Source organism: Aquila chrysaetos, chromosome 2 (genome assembly GCF_900496995.4).
Source record: "Aquila chrysaetos chrysaetos chromosome 2, bAquChr1.4, whole genome shotgun sequence".
Classification (NCBI taxonomy): Eukaryota; Metazoa; Chordata; class Aves; order Accipitriformes; family Accipitridae; genus Aquila; species Aquila chrysaetos.
In genome coordinates, this window is record NC_044005.1 from 60919178 (window position 1) to 60935099 (window position 15922).

Below are 15922 nucleotides of genomic sequence, written 5' to 3' on the forward strand. Positions count from 1 at the left end.
ACTCCAGTACTTACCACTTCTAGAAAACATGTTACAGAAAAAGGTTTTTTTGGCTAATGGAAACAAATATAATGGCTTAGACTCCACAGAAGTCTAAATCAACTTCCAGTTGATTTAAAAAATGGAATTAAGTTTTTCTGTGAAGACAGCAATTTTTGAGTGATATCTAATTGCTAAAAAAAAAAAAAAAAAAAAAAAAAGGATGGATACTGCTGAAGCTGATCATCTCTAAAAGCAAACTGAATGCCAAAAAAACTCTTACGCTCTTTGAGCAGTTAAAGAAGTTTGTAGGAAATATTTTACATATACTTCTGCCAGAAGTGCCACTATTGAGACTTTTAGGATACTTGCTTCCGCAATCCTGTCAGGTATTGTACAACACTAAGAATTTCTTTTTAAATTCTTGCGTTGGTTTTTTTTTAACATGTATTTTATTTTAAAAAAGTAAACTCGATCAGTGGACTTTTAATACTAAACCTCAGACATCTTACCGGTCTTAAGCTATTCTGCATTATAATAAAATGGATTTTTTTTTTTTTTAATTTTTTTTTAAATTATTCTCACTCATCTTCTGAAGCCTGTTAGTTGCATAAGAAAAAGAGTAACTTCCACTAGGATTTCTGATAAAATCCAATCAATGCTGTTTGTTCAACTTAGAGCACAGCAAGCAATCAAGAAAGTCAGCGGTATGTGGGGGAGAAGAAAGCAGAAGACTGATCTTGGTTCTATTGAAATACACACTCCAAAGAAGGAGGGGGAGAGATCTAATGCAGAAGATCCTGCAGTGACCCTAAAATAAGAGTAGTCTTGTTTATTTCAAGAAGGGAAGGGAAAAAAGTGGGAGATGTAGAAAGACAAACTAAAGAAATGAGCTTCTCCTCACTTCTATATTATTCTGAGGCATATTTGGGGTCTCAGTATAATGATGCTCAATAGGTTGACAATAAATTTGCTTTTGCAACAATGATAAGATTTAAGGACGTTAAAGCTAATATTTAAAATGTACAAAACCAAAAATATTAAGGGATGCATAAATCTGAGTTTGAAGGGGAGAATTTTGAAATCCTTAGACATATGTTTTGAATGCTCACCACATCCTTTCAAACAAGGGCATCACCACAAATGTGTCAAACCCCTTGAGTCCTCCAAGTTTCTTAATTCCCATAACATTCTTTGCAATAACTTAAGAAAGCATAACTTAAGCCCTTCACCAAGTTTCATTATCATCAGGACATGCTACAGCAGGAGCCGTTTTTCCTTTTATAGATGAGATGACTTACAGATTTTTCTTTGAAAATCATTCATATGCTAAAATATTTACAATTCCACAACAGGATACACACATTAGCATGGCCAGACTTACAGAATTCTCTCCTCTACCATCAACATGTTTTACACATTCCTGATTCAAAACTGTATGCCTTGCTTTGCATCAGATTTTTCTTTTTTTGTTTAAATTGCACTTTAATCAATCAATATCCTACCTCATCTAAGGAATTATATCGGTCAAAACATCTCCTTCATTCTGACAACTTCCTATTCTTTCTTAGATGTCTTTAATAATGTGCAACGTCTTCCCACCTTCTCCCACATTCCCCACCTCAGACACCAGAAGCAAGCAAATCATTTCCTGGGAATATTTACACTCTGATTTGAAAACCTTGTAAGTGAAAATGCATGTCAATACTAAGGTGGTGAATTAAAATATGCAGAATTCAAAAGACAAGTCTCCAAACAGCAGATGTTTTGGTTTTTTTTTAAACACTAACAAAACTGCCTCTTTCTCCCACTCTTTCAGGCCTCCTTTTTGGTTGCTGTTGTAACTGAAGACATTTTCAAGGTCTTGAATGGTGTTTACTATTGTTCATACCTCTTTTCAAAACATGACCTCACTTATAATTGAGCTTATTTCAAGTCATTAGTACAGCAACTCAACAACACTTAAGATGTCCCAATTGGTATTATTTTGAAAATCTAGAGATCTGAAACATCTATGCAAACTCTTACGGCCTTGAACTTCAATTGAGAGGATCTCAAAATATCTCAACTTACAAGGCCATGCTTTCACCAAGTTGAAGATCAAAGTCCTTGTTCAAATTTGAGTAATAATTTTGAAAAACAGAAGCCTACTTGGTTTGCAGCAAGACTAATTGCTTTTTCCCTTCAAATTCATTCTAAGCTGATGCCCCAAAAAACCTACATTGTAAAAAAAAAATACAGAGTTTTATTATCATAAAGGAAATGGCTGGTGGTGTGTGTCTCACCCCAGACTACTGATGTCAGAAAGCTATGGCCTGTAAGGTAATGCAAGTGTCTTGGATAGAGACTAAAATGCTTGTATTGTATCTGATATAAATATTTGTTCCCTAATCCTACTTTTACCATATTTTTAGGGAATAAAACTATTTAGATAAAAAGTGACAAATGAAGAACAAAACTAAAAACAAAGCAGACCATTGTAATGGTTCAGAAGTGCAAGAAGTTTCTGTTTCTGGAATAACTGTTAATTTAGAAGAGGCTTCTGCAATTCTACCACAGAAGAAATCAAGCAATAAAATAAGGGATATCAGACTACAGAAGAGGCTGATAGAGACAGGCTTCTCTCTCTCTTCTCGCTTTTCTTCACTGCAACCTCCCAAACACATTCTCTTCAATGACAGAGCCAGGAAAAATGAGCATGCCTGAAATGCCAGGCACCACTACTTTTTACTTCTAAAAAGCTGCCAGTACATTCTTTTCAATGCAGGAGATTTCATACTAAAAGTAGGTTAGTCAAGGTGCTAGAAACCTCCTGAAAAAGCAAAAAGTCAATCTACAAACTACTATGCGTAACTGATTAAAGTGTTTGACTTCTTTCCAACAAGTCCTTAAGTAATTTAAAATACATCATTTTGTTTCATTTACTTGTATTAAAACCCATTAAGTACAAAACAAAGCAAAACCAATGACAATCATTTTATCGTAAAAACAATTGAACATCTATAGCATAAAGTTTATCTTTTACTTCCTAGCATACTCAAAGTTGCAAAGTACCAGGCCTTCATGGGAGGAAAATGCCAGTGAGCTATCCATGAATACAGGATTTACCTGTGCCCTATATCATTAGTACTTCCTTCTACTAGTTACGTGAACTACTTCCACTCATAAGCCTACACAAATCCTATTCAACCCAGGCCAATTCCAGAGAACAGTACTCATCTCTTCTTGGCATGAAAAGCCTTAGTTCTACTCTTCAAAACTGAACCAAGTTTGCAACAGCATCCCTGCCCTGAAAATCCATCATAACAAACATATATTTTGCTTACTTAGAAAACTCCTTGAGAGATGCAGACATATGACAAGCATATGATACCAGTGTCTACAGGTAGTACAGTGCTTGATGGCTATGATTTTACCAACTACCTATTCACAGCTGTGACTCTTATTCTGGGGAAAACCTTCATTAAGAATGTTGACTACAGCTTTGCTGAAGCAAAACCTGGCCTGCACTAGAATTTAAACCATACTTTATTTGGCTTCATTTTATCTCAAAAGGAGCTCTGTCTGAACTGGCAAATAACTTCCTCAAAGAGAGCAGAAGAGAAACAAAGCTGTTTTGACTTCTTCTCTGTCGTAAATCATGGTATGATTTGATTTAATTACACAAGCCAGCAGGCTTTAACAGATTTACACAAAACTCACCACTCTCCTCCTTTTCTGATTTTGATGTACTTTTGATGTATGGCACTATAGTGCTCAACCTGGTTATCAATCTTCTTAAGATTTCCACAGAGATATAAAGCCCTAGAAGAAAAACCTCAAACTGCAACACTTATCCCAATAGCAAGTAGTTCTACAGCTGCTTCTCACTGACTGTGGCATTAGTTCCCAGGTATCAGCGAGCCATGCAATGATTTTTAAAAGCTGGTTTAAAATTAAAGCATGGAATTGAAGTAATGTTAAATGAAAGAGAGGAGTGCTTTAAATGAACTAGTGAAAACCACGTTCTCAACCTAAAAAATGGCATTTGACTTTTTCCTTCTAAGAAAGCGTCAGTCAGGCTGGCTTTACTGCGATTAGCTCTGTTATACAGGGACAAAGTAGCATCACAATTTCCTAAATAGAATAAGATTAGTATTTGTTCTCTGCAATAGAGACTTTCTTCCCTATTCATGCTTCCCAATCAAAGAAACAGTAAATAACAAACCCACATAATGCTTGATCTACAAAGCCATTACAAGACACCTGCTCTAACAACTATAATGATGCAGGGCATACCAGTTAACACAAGTCGGGTCTCAAAACTATTCTCAAAGGCAGCGCTTTTAGAACTGAATACCCAAATGCCCAAAACAGTTTACCAGAAAAGATCAAAACGCTGTAGCCTACTGATGCTCAGGTTTGACAGTAAGACCAACGCCTTTATCATAACGTTTTTTTCTAAAGAACAAAAACAAATAAAAGAATGGCAGTATGTCCAAAGATAATGCAGGAGCAAGCCAGGTAACTGGCTTCCTTTTGAGTGACTTCCTCCTTTACAGTCCAGGTACAGTGTCTAAAGACAATTTTGTGATTGGTAATTTAAAAGATTACGAGCCCAACACCAAAGCTGAAAAAGAAGCCCAGACAGATGAAAATACAAACTTTTCACATTGAGCATCCTCAAGATACAAAACTCTGGCCTGCTAGATTACATAGAGAAGTAGTTTGGCAAGATGAATCCAGCTCAATCTCCTTAGACTTACGCAAAAACAGCGCTCTCATTCAGGCACACTGCCATATTGCTTTGGATACCAAAGATAAGCACTAACCATTTTTGAAAGAGGGAATTTCTATTTTTTATTTGGTACTTGACCAGACTGAATCAGGAGGCTTGTTCAGACTCAAGAGTTACCCTACAAAGGCATCAAGACAACATGGATCCATAGGCATGCACTCACATACAATACAAATGTTTTAAAATACCATAAACATACAATTTTCAGACTATATCATTTTTTACACTGGTTTTATGTTTTTAGTAATTTTAATTAAAGAAATCCCAAAAGTAAAAAGGCTAAGTAATGTGATGAGCTGACTCACCAGCCAGAGCAGGCAAAAATATACCCCAAACAATTGTTTGGCTCCAATTGCCATATCAAAGTTAAAATCATTGAATGATTGAGCTTGGCAGGGACTTCAGGGGATCATGTGGCCAACCCCCCTGTTTAAAGCTGGGTCATAGAATATCGGAAGTTGGAAGGGACCCATAATGATGATCGGGTCAACTGCTTCCAGAACAGAACTTCCAAAGACACGCTCATTGACCTCTAGGAGCAGTCTTGCCTTACTTCCTGTACTTGACCACTCATGTTTTTCCTTCCAGACTGCCTGACCTCTGCTCCATGGAATTATTTCCCTGCCTGACTTCTGCTCCATGGAATTATTTCCCATTCAGGTTTCTTCTCACTGTATCTCAACAACAAAAGAGCTCCTTCTTAGGTGTTTAGTCTGCTTCCTTTCATCTGGAAGCAGGGAGACATTTATAGCATTTCCAGTCAAGGACAGGATTAGCAAATGCATGATCTCCAGCTACATATATGAGTTTAAAGCATTCAACGGATGTTGGAGGCAGTCTGATAGGCAAGCATGTGTCCCAATGCTCTGCACCCTGCCATACTTGCCTATTTGAAACAGGCACATTTACAGGCGTAACACAGGCTGTTTACAGGTATAATACTCATTTTCATACCACTGACTCTTCTCTATGTTTTTCATGCCTTGAAGCTAATATACATTGCAAGAGCCTTAAAGTAGTAAGTTGTCATTTGGTACCTAAAGGGCAGAGGACAGCATGTCATTTAAAGGCACTTGAGCCCTGCAGGTTTTGGCTTCCCTGGTCATTTAGGCTTGCCATGCAAACAAAATACAGTATTTGTGCCAGGTAATAGGAGAATTTGGGGTTGTAATGGGGAGTATATGGTTAGGTAACAAGTTCAATAGAGTTAGATATTTAGATTTATGCCCATGAGATGAGGTGTGTTGCATAACAGATGCTGAGAAAGGCTGACATGGAGATTTATTAGCAAGGTCTGCAGCTGACAGCATACCTTGACTGTAAATATGAAAGTTACTTCTGATGAAAAATAAAAACAAAAGTAGTGCAAGAGAAAGAAAAAGAGAAACACTCGGTGGCCGGCTGGGAAGAGCAGTGACAGCTTCCAGACATCCTCCTCTTAGGGGTAGGGAGGTATCTCTCCAGCGCAGGCAGGGAAAGTGAAGATGTTGATGGCAATGAATATTTTGCTATGCTTTTTTCCCAGCACTATACTTTTATCATCAGACTCAGTCAAACACCCTATTTTTGTTGCTTCCCTTCACCATGTTTATGACTATTTGTGCTGACTGGAGTATGTTAATCAGGTGCAAATGAAGCATATTCACTGGTTGTTCAGCTTCTGTGCACATCTATGATTGCCTAATATTTACTTAGTAATTAAATGTCTTATCTACTTTGCTGGGCGCTATGTTTGGTTTTCTGGGATATAAACTAAATCTACAAAACAAGAGGCACAGAAAGCTGAGGGGGGATTCTCACACCAGTTCTAGTTGCTTCCCACGAGAACCTGCCATAATAACACTATCAAGATTTGCAGGTGCAAGGCCACAAGAGCAACAATCTGAAAATAACAGCACGGGAACAAGGCATGAAAAATACTGTCACAGAGGCTCTGGAAGACACTGCTTCAACAGCTTCAGGGAAGTTACAGAGCTGCAACAGCAGGCTCTTAGCATTACTAATGCTAAGGCACTATGGTTGCTAAGGCACTGTGCAACAGGGTTATGTCTGAATTTTTGTTAATACTTTGAAAAGGAGCTGTAATGCCCCCAAAAACACAACTGGGGTGCAGATCACACCTCTGCCTTCTTTCCTTACCTCAGCTGGAGAATAGCAACACTGGAAAGAATGGACTTTTTATTTTAAAAAGTCATGTCTGATATATATTATAATGTTCTGCAAAGCAAAATTATTTAGCTTGGATTATTTAGACTCTGCTGGCTAATTTCACTTACATTCATGGAAGATCTGTTAGAACACGAAACATCAACATTCAGCATGAGTAACCCAAACAGACACGTGTTACACCAGTGCTTGAGAGTTAAAACCTGGTCTATGCCCCTCTCTCCTATAGCCAAATGACATTTTAGGAAAGGCAGACAGCGGACACAACCAAAATCATATCAGATTTTCTTATAGAATTATTTCAATAATATTTAATTTGGTTGCTTCTAGAGTGCCACTGGAATTTTACAAACCAAAAAAGAAAGAACAGAGATCCAAACACAAACAATGATCTATCTGTAAATGCCCAACTGCAAAAATAAGGCTTGTGTTAATGACAGAAATTTATGTATTTTTAAGCACATTCTTATAAGCAAATATAAATGTAAAAAAAAAAAAAAAATTTCTATCATTATAAACCTCACCTTTGAGAGAAGAGTTTTTGAACTGATGCTGTAGCCTTTAAGGCTCTCATGCAGCTTCTGCAGGTGCTGCACAACTATTCTTTGTTGCTTATCATTCCTCAGCTCTTCTTGCTTAATCAGAAAGTCGTAATGTTCTAAAGGTCCATTGCAAACCAATAAGGCTCTGGCATTAGAATCTGTAGGAGGACCAGGGACTGTCTTCTCATCTGCCTGAGCTGTGTAAGCTGTAAAATGAAAACTAGATTATTAATAGAGAAGTTCTGAAAAGCATCCTCTTATATTCATAGACAACACACTTTCTTAATATTCTACGCAAAGACATATATACATCACTTACCTATACAACCACTAGAGTATGTTACGCTATTGTTTTTCACTAAATCAACTTCTCACTTTAGTAGTAAACACCTTTAGTGTGGACACCAAAACAGGAGTTTTGTAAGCAAGTTTAAAGAGTCAAAGACCACAGTAAGCAAGGCAATAGCTGTGAAGCCCTGCAATCCCACAGCTTGCTCTGCTGGCATTATCTTCTGTGTAGAAGAGACAAGGCTATGCCCAAGCAGGAATTCTGTTTAAATTACATTTAAAAAAAAAAAAAAAAAAAAAAAAAAAAAGTCAGAATTGCCAGGCATAAGATGAGATATAGCTAGGAAAGAAAAAAACATAAAGATTACAAAGAAGGCTTGCTAAATTGGTAAGATCAGAAATCTAACAATGGACTATATTGAAAAGGTGTTCAATATCTTCTTTGCTTGCATTGTCTTTTAAAAGGCTAAGTATAATCACATGTAACACGATTTGTAGCAACAATAAAAGAAACAGATTTGAGTAGGAAAAATGCATATCATAGACTACATAGATATTTTGAACATTGTGAGATCTAAGGAAGTTCATCTCTAAATGCTTTAGGTTAAGTTTCCTAAGCAACACAATGGCCTCACTGAAGGCAGGTGAGGCTTCAAAACACTAGGAAAATGAAACATTTTTTGTCTTTTAAAAGGAGAGAAAGGCAAATCCAGAAATTCATAGGTCAGTCAACACAACTTCAAAACATTCAAAAATACTGGAACAAGTGCAAACAGATGGGGTTTGGGTTTGGTTGGTTGTTTTTTTTTAAAAAAGAACTTAACAAGATAACAACATAACAAATAAAGGGCAACACCAGCTCCTCAGGAACAGCCTGAGATCAACAAGTTTACCTCCCTGACCAGGTAACATGCTTAGTGGGTAAAGGAAAAAATATCTTAATTGCAGTAACTGTTTTGTCACTGGGTCACATAGCATTCTCATATATAAAGCAGGAAAGTAAATTGCAAATGAAATTCCTTTTGAGCAGGTATAAAAACAGCTAGAAAAACTATGTAATGAATAATTACTACAGTTAAACTAGGTATATATTTGCAGTAGAGTTTCAGAGAGGGCTCAGAATCTCAGCTTGGTGCAATCCAGAATTTCCATTCATGACCTGTATATGACAAAATAAAGTACATGGACTAGGAACACAGGTAACAGCAAGTCAGGAGGGGGCTGCACCCACCCTGGAAGGCAAAGCAATTCTGATAAACTGGACAAAGACTCTAATACAAATAGGATGCAATTCAACAGGGACAAAGTATGGTGCTTAGGGCAAATAAATAACTGAACTTAAAAGAGGGAGAATGACCAGCTAAAAAGCAGCTCTGTAGAAAAGGATCCAGGGGCTACACCAGATCACAAACTGACAGTGAGACACCATCATTAACACTATCGGAGAAAAAAATACAATAAAATAAAGAGCCACAAGTACTCCGATGTATATATATGAGGGGCAATATAAGCACACATGAAAAAAACAGTTACTCAATACTGCTATAGTCTGCCCTGGAACACACTTCTCAATTTTCACATCATATTTCATGAGAGGTATGAACTAAATGGGAGAGTAGAAGATGATTTAAAGGACTATTTGTTAAACCATGGGTCACAACCCACAGAGAAGATGTAATAGGCACAAGAAAAGTTTTAAATTGTTATAAGAAAAATTAAATTAATATAGTTATAAAAGAGAAGGATAAAACTGAACAATTAGATCAAATTATGTTTGTTTATTGCAAGTAACACCTTAGTTTCTCCAAAGCAAGGCAGTCACTGTTTACATCTGCAGCCAATAATTACACCAAATTCTCCTGCCCTGAAGGAATTGAGTTACTGCTCTGAATTAAAAGTAACGAGCTCATCCCTAGCTAGAGAGATCACATAAAGAGAGTAAAGTTCAAAGTCTGTTATTGCAAAAATTTGAGTAAAACCTTTAGAGAAGACTAAAGAAAAGCACATAGCTATTTCCAGATACACACAAGGTACCGAGAAAAGGAAATAAACTGTATTTACATGGTTACCTTAATAACTGTAATTAAGGCAGTGAAATCAATTAATAGTCTAGAAATTGTAAAACTTTCATTGATGGGGAGTGAATTTTAAAAATAAATTTGACAAAAATCTATCAGGAACAGCTCAGCAACACCTGACCCATCTCCAATGGGAAGGGGGAAAGGCACAGATTATCTCTCAGAGTTTTTTCATCTTGTTTTCCACCTTTCCACTCCCACATAAAGTTAACCTCAGTCCTGCGATCTGCACCTCTAAACTATCCGTGCCTTCGCAACACGCAGAGCTTGATGGCTCCAAGAGCTCCAGTGTGAGGGACAGCCAGTGCCCCATTGTACCATTATATCTATAAAGCCACCAGTTCCTACTCCTTACCCCAAGATTGGAGAAAAAAACAAATAAAAGCTGATTTAGGATAAGAAAGGGTTTGTAGCTCATGACCTGCCTGGCCATGGACAAAGCACACCAGTAGGACAGCTCAGAAGCATGGGTTTTGTCTCAGATTACATGTACCTACAGCTAAACCATTCTGGGAGTGAAAGTATGTACTCTGTCATTAACAAATGATGGAGATAGAGAGTATGCACAAGTGATGACAGAGGGTGTCATGGGACAAATCACTCACCTTTCTCCTAAAATAACATTGAATGCTGGGATTTAAGTATGATGGGGATACACTGTAACACAGTACCAGGAGACACCCAGGAACTGGTAAGCCATAAACTCAAACTTGTAGCTGCTAAACAAAGGTATATGCTCTTAAAAAGAAAAGAGCATATAGGGGTTTTAGAGGTAAATCGGCAGAAGACAGCTGTTCAAGTGGTAAACTACCCTAAGAGACAGAAAAAAATGTGGGTCTTCCCTTCTAACCTTCATTTTGTGAGACCAATTATAAAATCATTCACACAACTATGCTTCTATAGTAATCTATTCCCAAACTGGTGAAGAAAAGGAAACTTCAGAAATTTTAATACATAGCAGAGGAATACCAAGGCAATTACCTTCCATAATTTTACATCAAGGAAACTACCGTTAGAATAGGAATCACCCATGATTCACCACATTAATCGTAGTCCTAAAGCCTTCTCCTCCATATGGCAAAAGATGGTTTTAAATTTATCTCTTCCTGTTTCATTATCTTTGTATTACATGAACTCAATTTTTATTAGTTCCCTTCTGAAATCTTTAAGTGTCACACACAGAAAAAGCATCTTCTACCTCTATGTAGTGTTCTAGATACGACTACAGAAAAGCGCAACGTCAATTCATTATTCATCTAGTTTTACATAGAACAGTGTAAAAACTACAGACATGCGTTTATCCATAACCTATCTTTCCCACCTCCAGGGTGCAGGACAGTGTTGGACGTTAGCACATTTAGCCTGGCATTCCCTGCTTCTTCAAGAGTTGCCACCAGGTTGCAACTTTTTATTAAATTTCTGCTCCTAACATATTTAAGTGTAATCTCTATTTCAAGCCATAAAATTAGCTGTTTGCATTTGCCTTTCTGCTTGTCTATCCAAGGATAACAGACCAAGCTGCAGTGAAGACCTACTTGATACACACAGAAAAGTCCTGCCTTGGAGAAATCCAAGGGGAAAATCTCACCAAAGCCAAAAAAACTTGTTAATGTATAAATGCCTAATGAAAATGCCAGTCTGAAATTATAAAAAAATTCCTTTAAAGTAGGGAACTTAAGACACCTTCAGTAAACTGGCATTAATTTACCACTGCAAAGACAAGTCTCTACATTAAAAGAAAAAGTGTTCTTAAGTCCAGGGAACTTCTGCTCTGGAAAAAGAACAGCAAATTGAAAAACTAATCACTATGTTGTCATGTTTTCCTACTGCCACTTAGAACTGATGTCTGAGATGACATCGGAAAAAGGCATGCAAGTTTCAATGACACCACTTACGAAAGCAACAGTCACAGCTGAGGCAGGCACTAGAGTTATTTATATAAGACAATCTGAAATGGAAGCTAGGTTGTGGCATACCAAAAACTGATCTTGACAGCAGCCAGGAGGTTGAGAGCACAGAACTGTAACAGAGATAAACACCACTCACCCTCGTAATCCTTATTTTTTTCCTAGCAGTTGGATTTCATTATGTAACGTTGTTTAAAATCTGTCAGAAGATAATTCCCATGACAAAAATCCTAGCAGGTCGTTGTCTCCCCCATATTTCAGGGCTTAGGAAAAGAACCTGGGTTTCCCTGACATGAATTTCATCTTCGCTATCTTTCCATGACTGCAGAAACTGACACCTTTGAATTTATTAATCTATGAGATTTCTAGTAGCACAAAAAGATTTCATGTGAATTTAAGATGATTATTCACTTCTGGGAGAGAAAAACTATTGTACTTCCGCAGATGAATTCAAATTTGGTCTGCAAGATCTCTTACTGCCTTCAAACTAAACATCTTTTAAACACATGATTAGATTTGTAGACCTTTAATGGGATGAAAAAGAAAAACCATGACAGATAAATAATAACCAGCTAAAGAAGCAAAGATCAAACAAATGGAACTGAACTCCTTTTATTGCAAAAGGAAGTCATGCTTCAGATTACAATATTCAACTCACTAGAGGGTCACTCACATACAGTACACATGAAAATGTGTATTATTAATTCTGGAAACAAAGTTGAAAAAAGCACTTCAGGGGACTGACGAAAAAAAAAAAATTACCTTTAACCCTCGTGCTGTATGTATGCTTCAAACCACTCCCTCATGGGAATGATCAGAAACAGTTTTCTTTCGTGGAGATTAAGGCTGGAAGACAACATTGACCTTTCTAAGTATAAGGGAAGTTAAATTTATCTAATTACCCCTGAACTACACTCAAGAATTTTGTTGATTACAGCATATTTTGCAGAAAATATATTCTGAAGACATAAGAGATGGAGAATTAACCATTTCCTATGATGCTTTGCTGTAATGGTTATTCACTGTTTGTCTTAAAGATAAAAAATATTTCTATCTAATAGTTGTCCAAGAACCGCATCTAAACCAAACTCATGGAGGTTACAACTGCCCCAAAGTTAACAACCCTAAAATCACCCAACTGCCACCTTTGCTGACAGTCACAATCAAGAAGCGGGAACAGCTTCTGCTAAACCAGGGTTAAGGCAACATACAGGAATCACATCTGTTTACTGCTCTGCAGACAGAATTCTGCCTTGAGAGCTTTTCACAAACACTGGAATTTGGAGGGGGGGAGGGCAGAGAAAAAAAAGGTAATAGAAAGTAACTTTTAAAAATTGTCCTGTTTTCAACAATCCAAACTGAAGTTCTGAATATTAGTTTGGATCACTGTGAAGCCAAACTGCTTCAAACCCCCAAACCCTTAACGTAAAGCTCCTAAAACTGCCTATGAAACACAGCTGCTGTGATAGAAGAAAAGGACTCTGAAGTTAGAAGGCACTTTTATCAACAGGCAGATGGTGGTATCAGAGACCCCGCTAAACTCATAATTAAGCTGATAATGGAACTGCTGCAAAATCTTTCCTTTTTAGATGATACCACAGTGATGGGAAAGGCCAATGGTACAGTCTTGTAGCTCCAAAAGTTATTTTCCTGCAGAGGAATGGGCATGAAGGTAGCAAAATATCAGAAAAGACAGGTTTTTTGCATGCTAGTACCTACAGATAATAATAATGTTCTCTTGTCTCATCTTTTATTATATATATGCGCAAGGTTTGCAGAATCAGTCTCAAATAGGTAAACTGCCCCACAGTGTACAAGGATTTCGATAAGTTAAGCACATGCATAAACCTGCAGAAGAAAAAAGACTTGGCATGTAAGCTTCTCAGGAAAGAGATCATGTGTTGGTTATAAATTAGAAAATACATTTATAGTCCTATAATAACACCAAACAATTGCTCCTTTCAAAATATTTTACAATGCTTGATGAGAAGAGTGGGAGAGGAGGCCATCTGAAAAGAATTATTTACTTTCCAAAGCTTAATAGAACGCTTAGAAAATCAAAGTCTGTCCAACCAATCATATGGGGGGGAGGGAGGGCTAAGTTACCTGCACAAATTGAAAATGTTAGGCCAATATTATGGAAAACAAATGGAAAAAAGAAAAAACCAAACCATACCTGCTGAAATGAGCAGTTTAAATCAGAAAAGGCAGTTTGCAGCCAAGATACAAGAACAAGGACTTGGACTGTCCTCCCATCTTTGTCTCATTATATGACCTTAGATGTATCACTGAACCCCTGTTTAGCCTTCTTGCAGTACGTTCATTGCGGCAGTATGAAGCAGTATTTAAGCTTCTAGAGAATCATCAGAGTTGGAACTAGAATTCTGCTTTTTTGCATACATGCCTGTGACATTATTCTGAAATAAGATTACTTGTACTATTTCCATGCACACCCCATTTAACAATCTGACCTACATATGAAAGTAGAAAAAGACAGAAAACTTTATCAGCAAAATTGCAACTTTACACAAATACTACTTGTACCTTTTCCTTAATTAAAGGAATTCACAAAAGTGTGGAAAGCAAATCACAAAAACAAATAAAAACTATAAACCAGTGATCATAAAAACAAGATTATAAATCAGTTCAATGATGGCTGCCCTTGCAGATGTCCTCAAATAACATATGCAAGGACTACCTTCCCTTTAACATGGATGTTGAAGAACTATCCCTAAAGCCACTGGATTTGCTCTGACAACTTTTCTAAAATAGTAGTATGTTGGTTATAAAAAAAAATCTACATGAATTTAAAGTGTTAGACCAATATCAAATAAAACATATACAACTATAGTACTAAGTGTAGTGCTTGTCTGTTTTCCTTAGGATGTATAAAAATTGCACAATCGCAATATAGCGTGTGTATGTGAACACTTATCAGTCCTCCGAGATGTGCTGACTGACTTTCAGACCCCTGGGACCCACCTGATGTCTACTGAATTCTCACACTTTTGTCAGGGTGGCGGAGGACGAATAGCTCTCACTGAAGAAGAGAGACCTTCGCCTCTAACCTAAGCCTCAAGTTAACAAAACGTACTTCCCCACAAATTTGCGTAGAGCTCAGCTGTTGTTACACACCGGAGGATCCTTAAGAGGAAAAAAAGTCCCTTAAGGCATCCTAAAGCACAGTAAAAGCTTTGGCAGACACTACCGCACTCGCCGCCCGCCAAGCTCCCCGTGCAGCCGCAGCGTAACGCGCTTCACCAGGCAGCGCGCTGAAGCCGGGTTTGCTAGGGGAAAGCGGTATCGTTAACTCGGGAAGTCGCGGGGCCGTTCACGGATGCCCCGCCGCTCCAGGGGACCGCGGCCGACTCCCGGCACCAGCCCCCGGCCGCGCCGCCCGGGGACGCGGGGCCCCTCCGGGGCTGGGTCGGCGGCCGGGCCGCCCCGGGCCGGTGAACACGGGGACACGGACGGGGCACGCCAGCGCGGCGGTCCCGGTGCGCGTCCCGGCGGCTGCCGCCCGCCCCGCACCGGCAAGCCCCCTCCCCTCGGCCCGGCCCCCCCCCTCCGCCGGCGGGGAGACCCGCGGTGCGGCGGGGAGGGACACACCGGCTCCCGCGGCCGCTCCACGGTGCACCTCCCGACGGGGTGCTCCAGCAGCCTGGCGCTCGCCCTCCCTTGGCCCGGCTGCGGACAGGGCTTGGCGCAGGGCCGGCGAGCCCCCTCCCGCCGGGGTACTGACCTCTCCGCAGGACGGCGGCCCGCGCCGGTAGCAGGCGGGCGGCGCGCCGCGCCGAAGCCCGCAGCAGGCAGCGCGCAGTAACCAAGGGCGACACGGGCGCCGCCATCTTCCCTGCCCAGCCCGGCCTCTGCGGCGGGGGCGCGCGGCGCGCTGGGAAATGGAGTCCCGCCGGGGCAACGACCGCCATCCTTCGGAGGAGCCGGGCCTCGGCCGGTGCTGGGCGAGCCGCTCCAGCGGGGGTCCCCGGCTCCCTTCCCTCCCTCCCTTTGCCCCCAAAATCGAGCCGCAGGCTGTGGTGCAGCCCCTGAGGAGCCGGCCGCAGCCGCCCCGGCCACTCGGGACAAACCGCACTTCAGGGACCCACCGAGTGCCACGCTGGTGCCATTTATAGTACCTGGCTGCCGTATCCACGCGCTCCGATTTTCCAAACAGCCTGCCTCACA

At 39.6% G+C, this 15922-nt stretch overlaps 1 protein-coding gene across 2 annotated transcripts in view; it reads right to left on the minus strand.

Moving 5' to 3' along the window:
• Positions 1-15681, minus strand: part of AFG1L (AFG1 like ATPase) — a 71521-nt gene extending 55840 nt beyond the window's left edge. The window contains exons 1-2 of one of the 2 annotated variants that reach the window (XM_030043929.2): positions 15480-15681; positions 7447-7670 (exon numbers count right to left, since the gene is read on the minus strand). In XM_030043929.2, coding sequence (XP_029899789.2) covers positions 7447-7670; positions 15480-15666 — 411 coding nt within the window. In that variant the 5' untranslated portion in view covers positions 15667-15681. The remainder of the gene's footprint in view (positions 1-7446; positions 7671-15479) is intronic. The other variant, XM_041118354.1, reaches the window with a different exon arrangement.
• Positions 15682-15922: the final 241 nt, after the last annotated feature.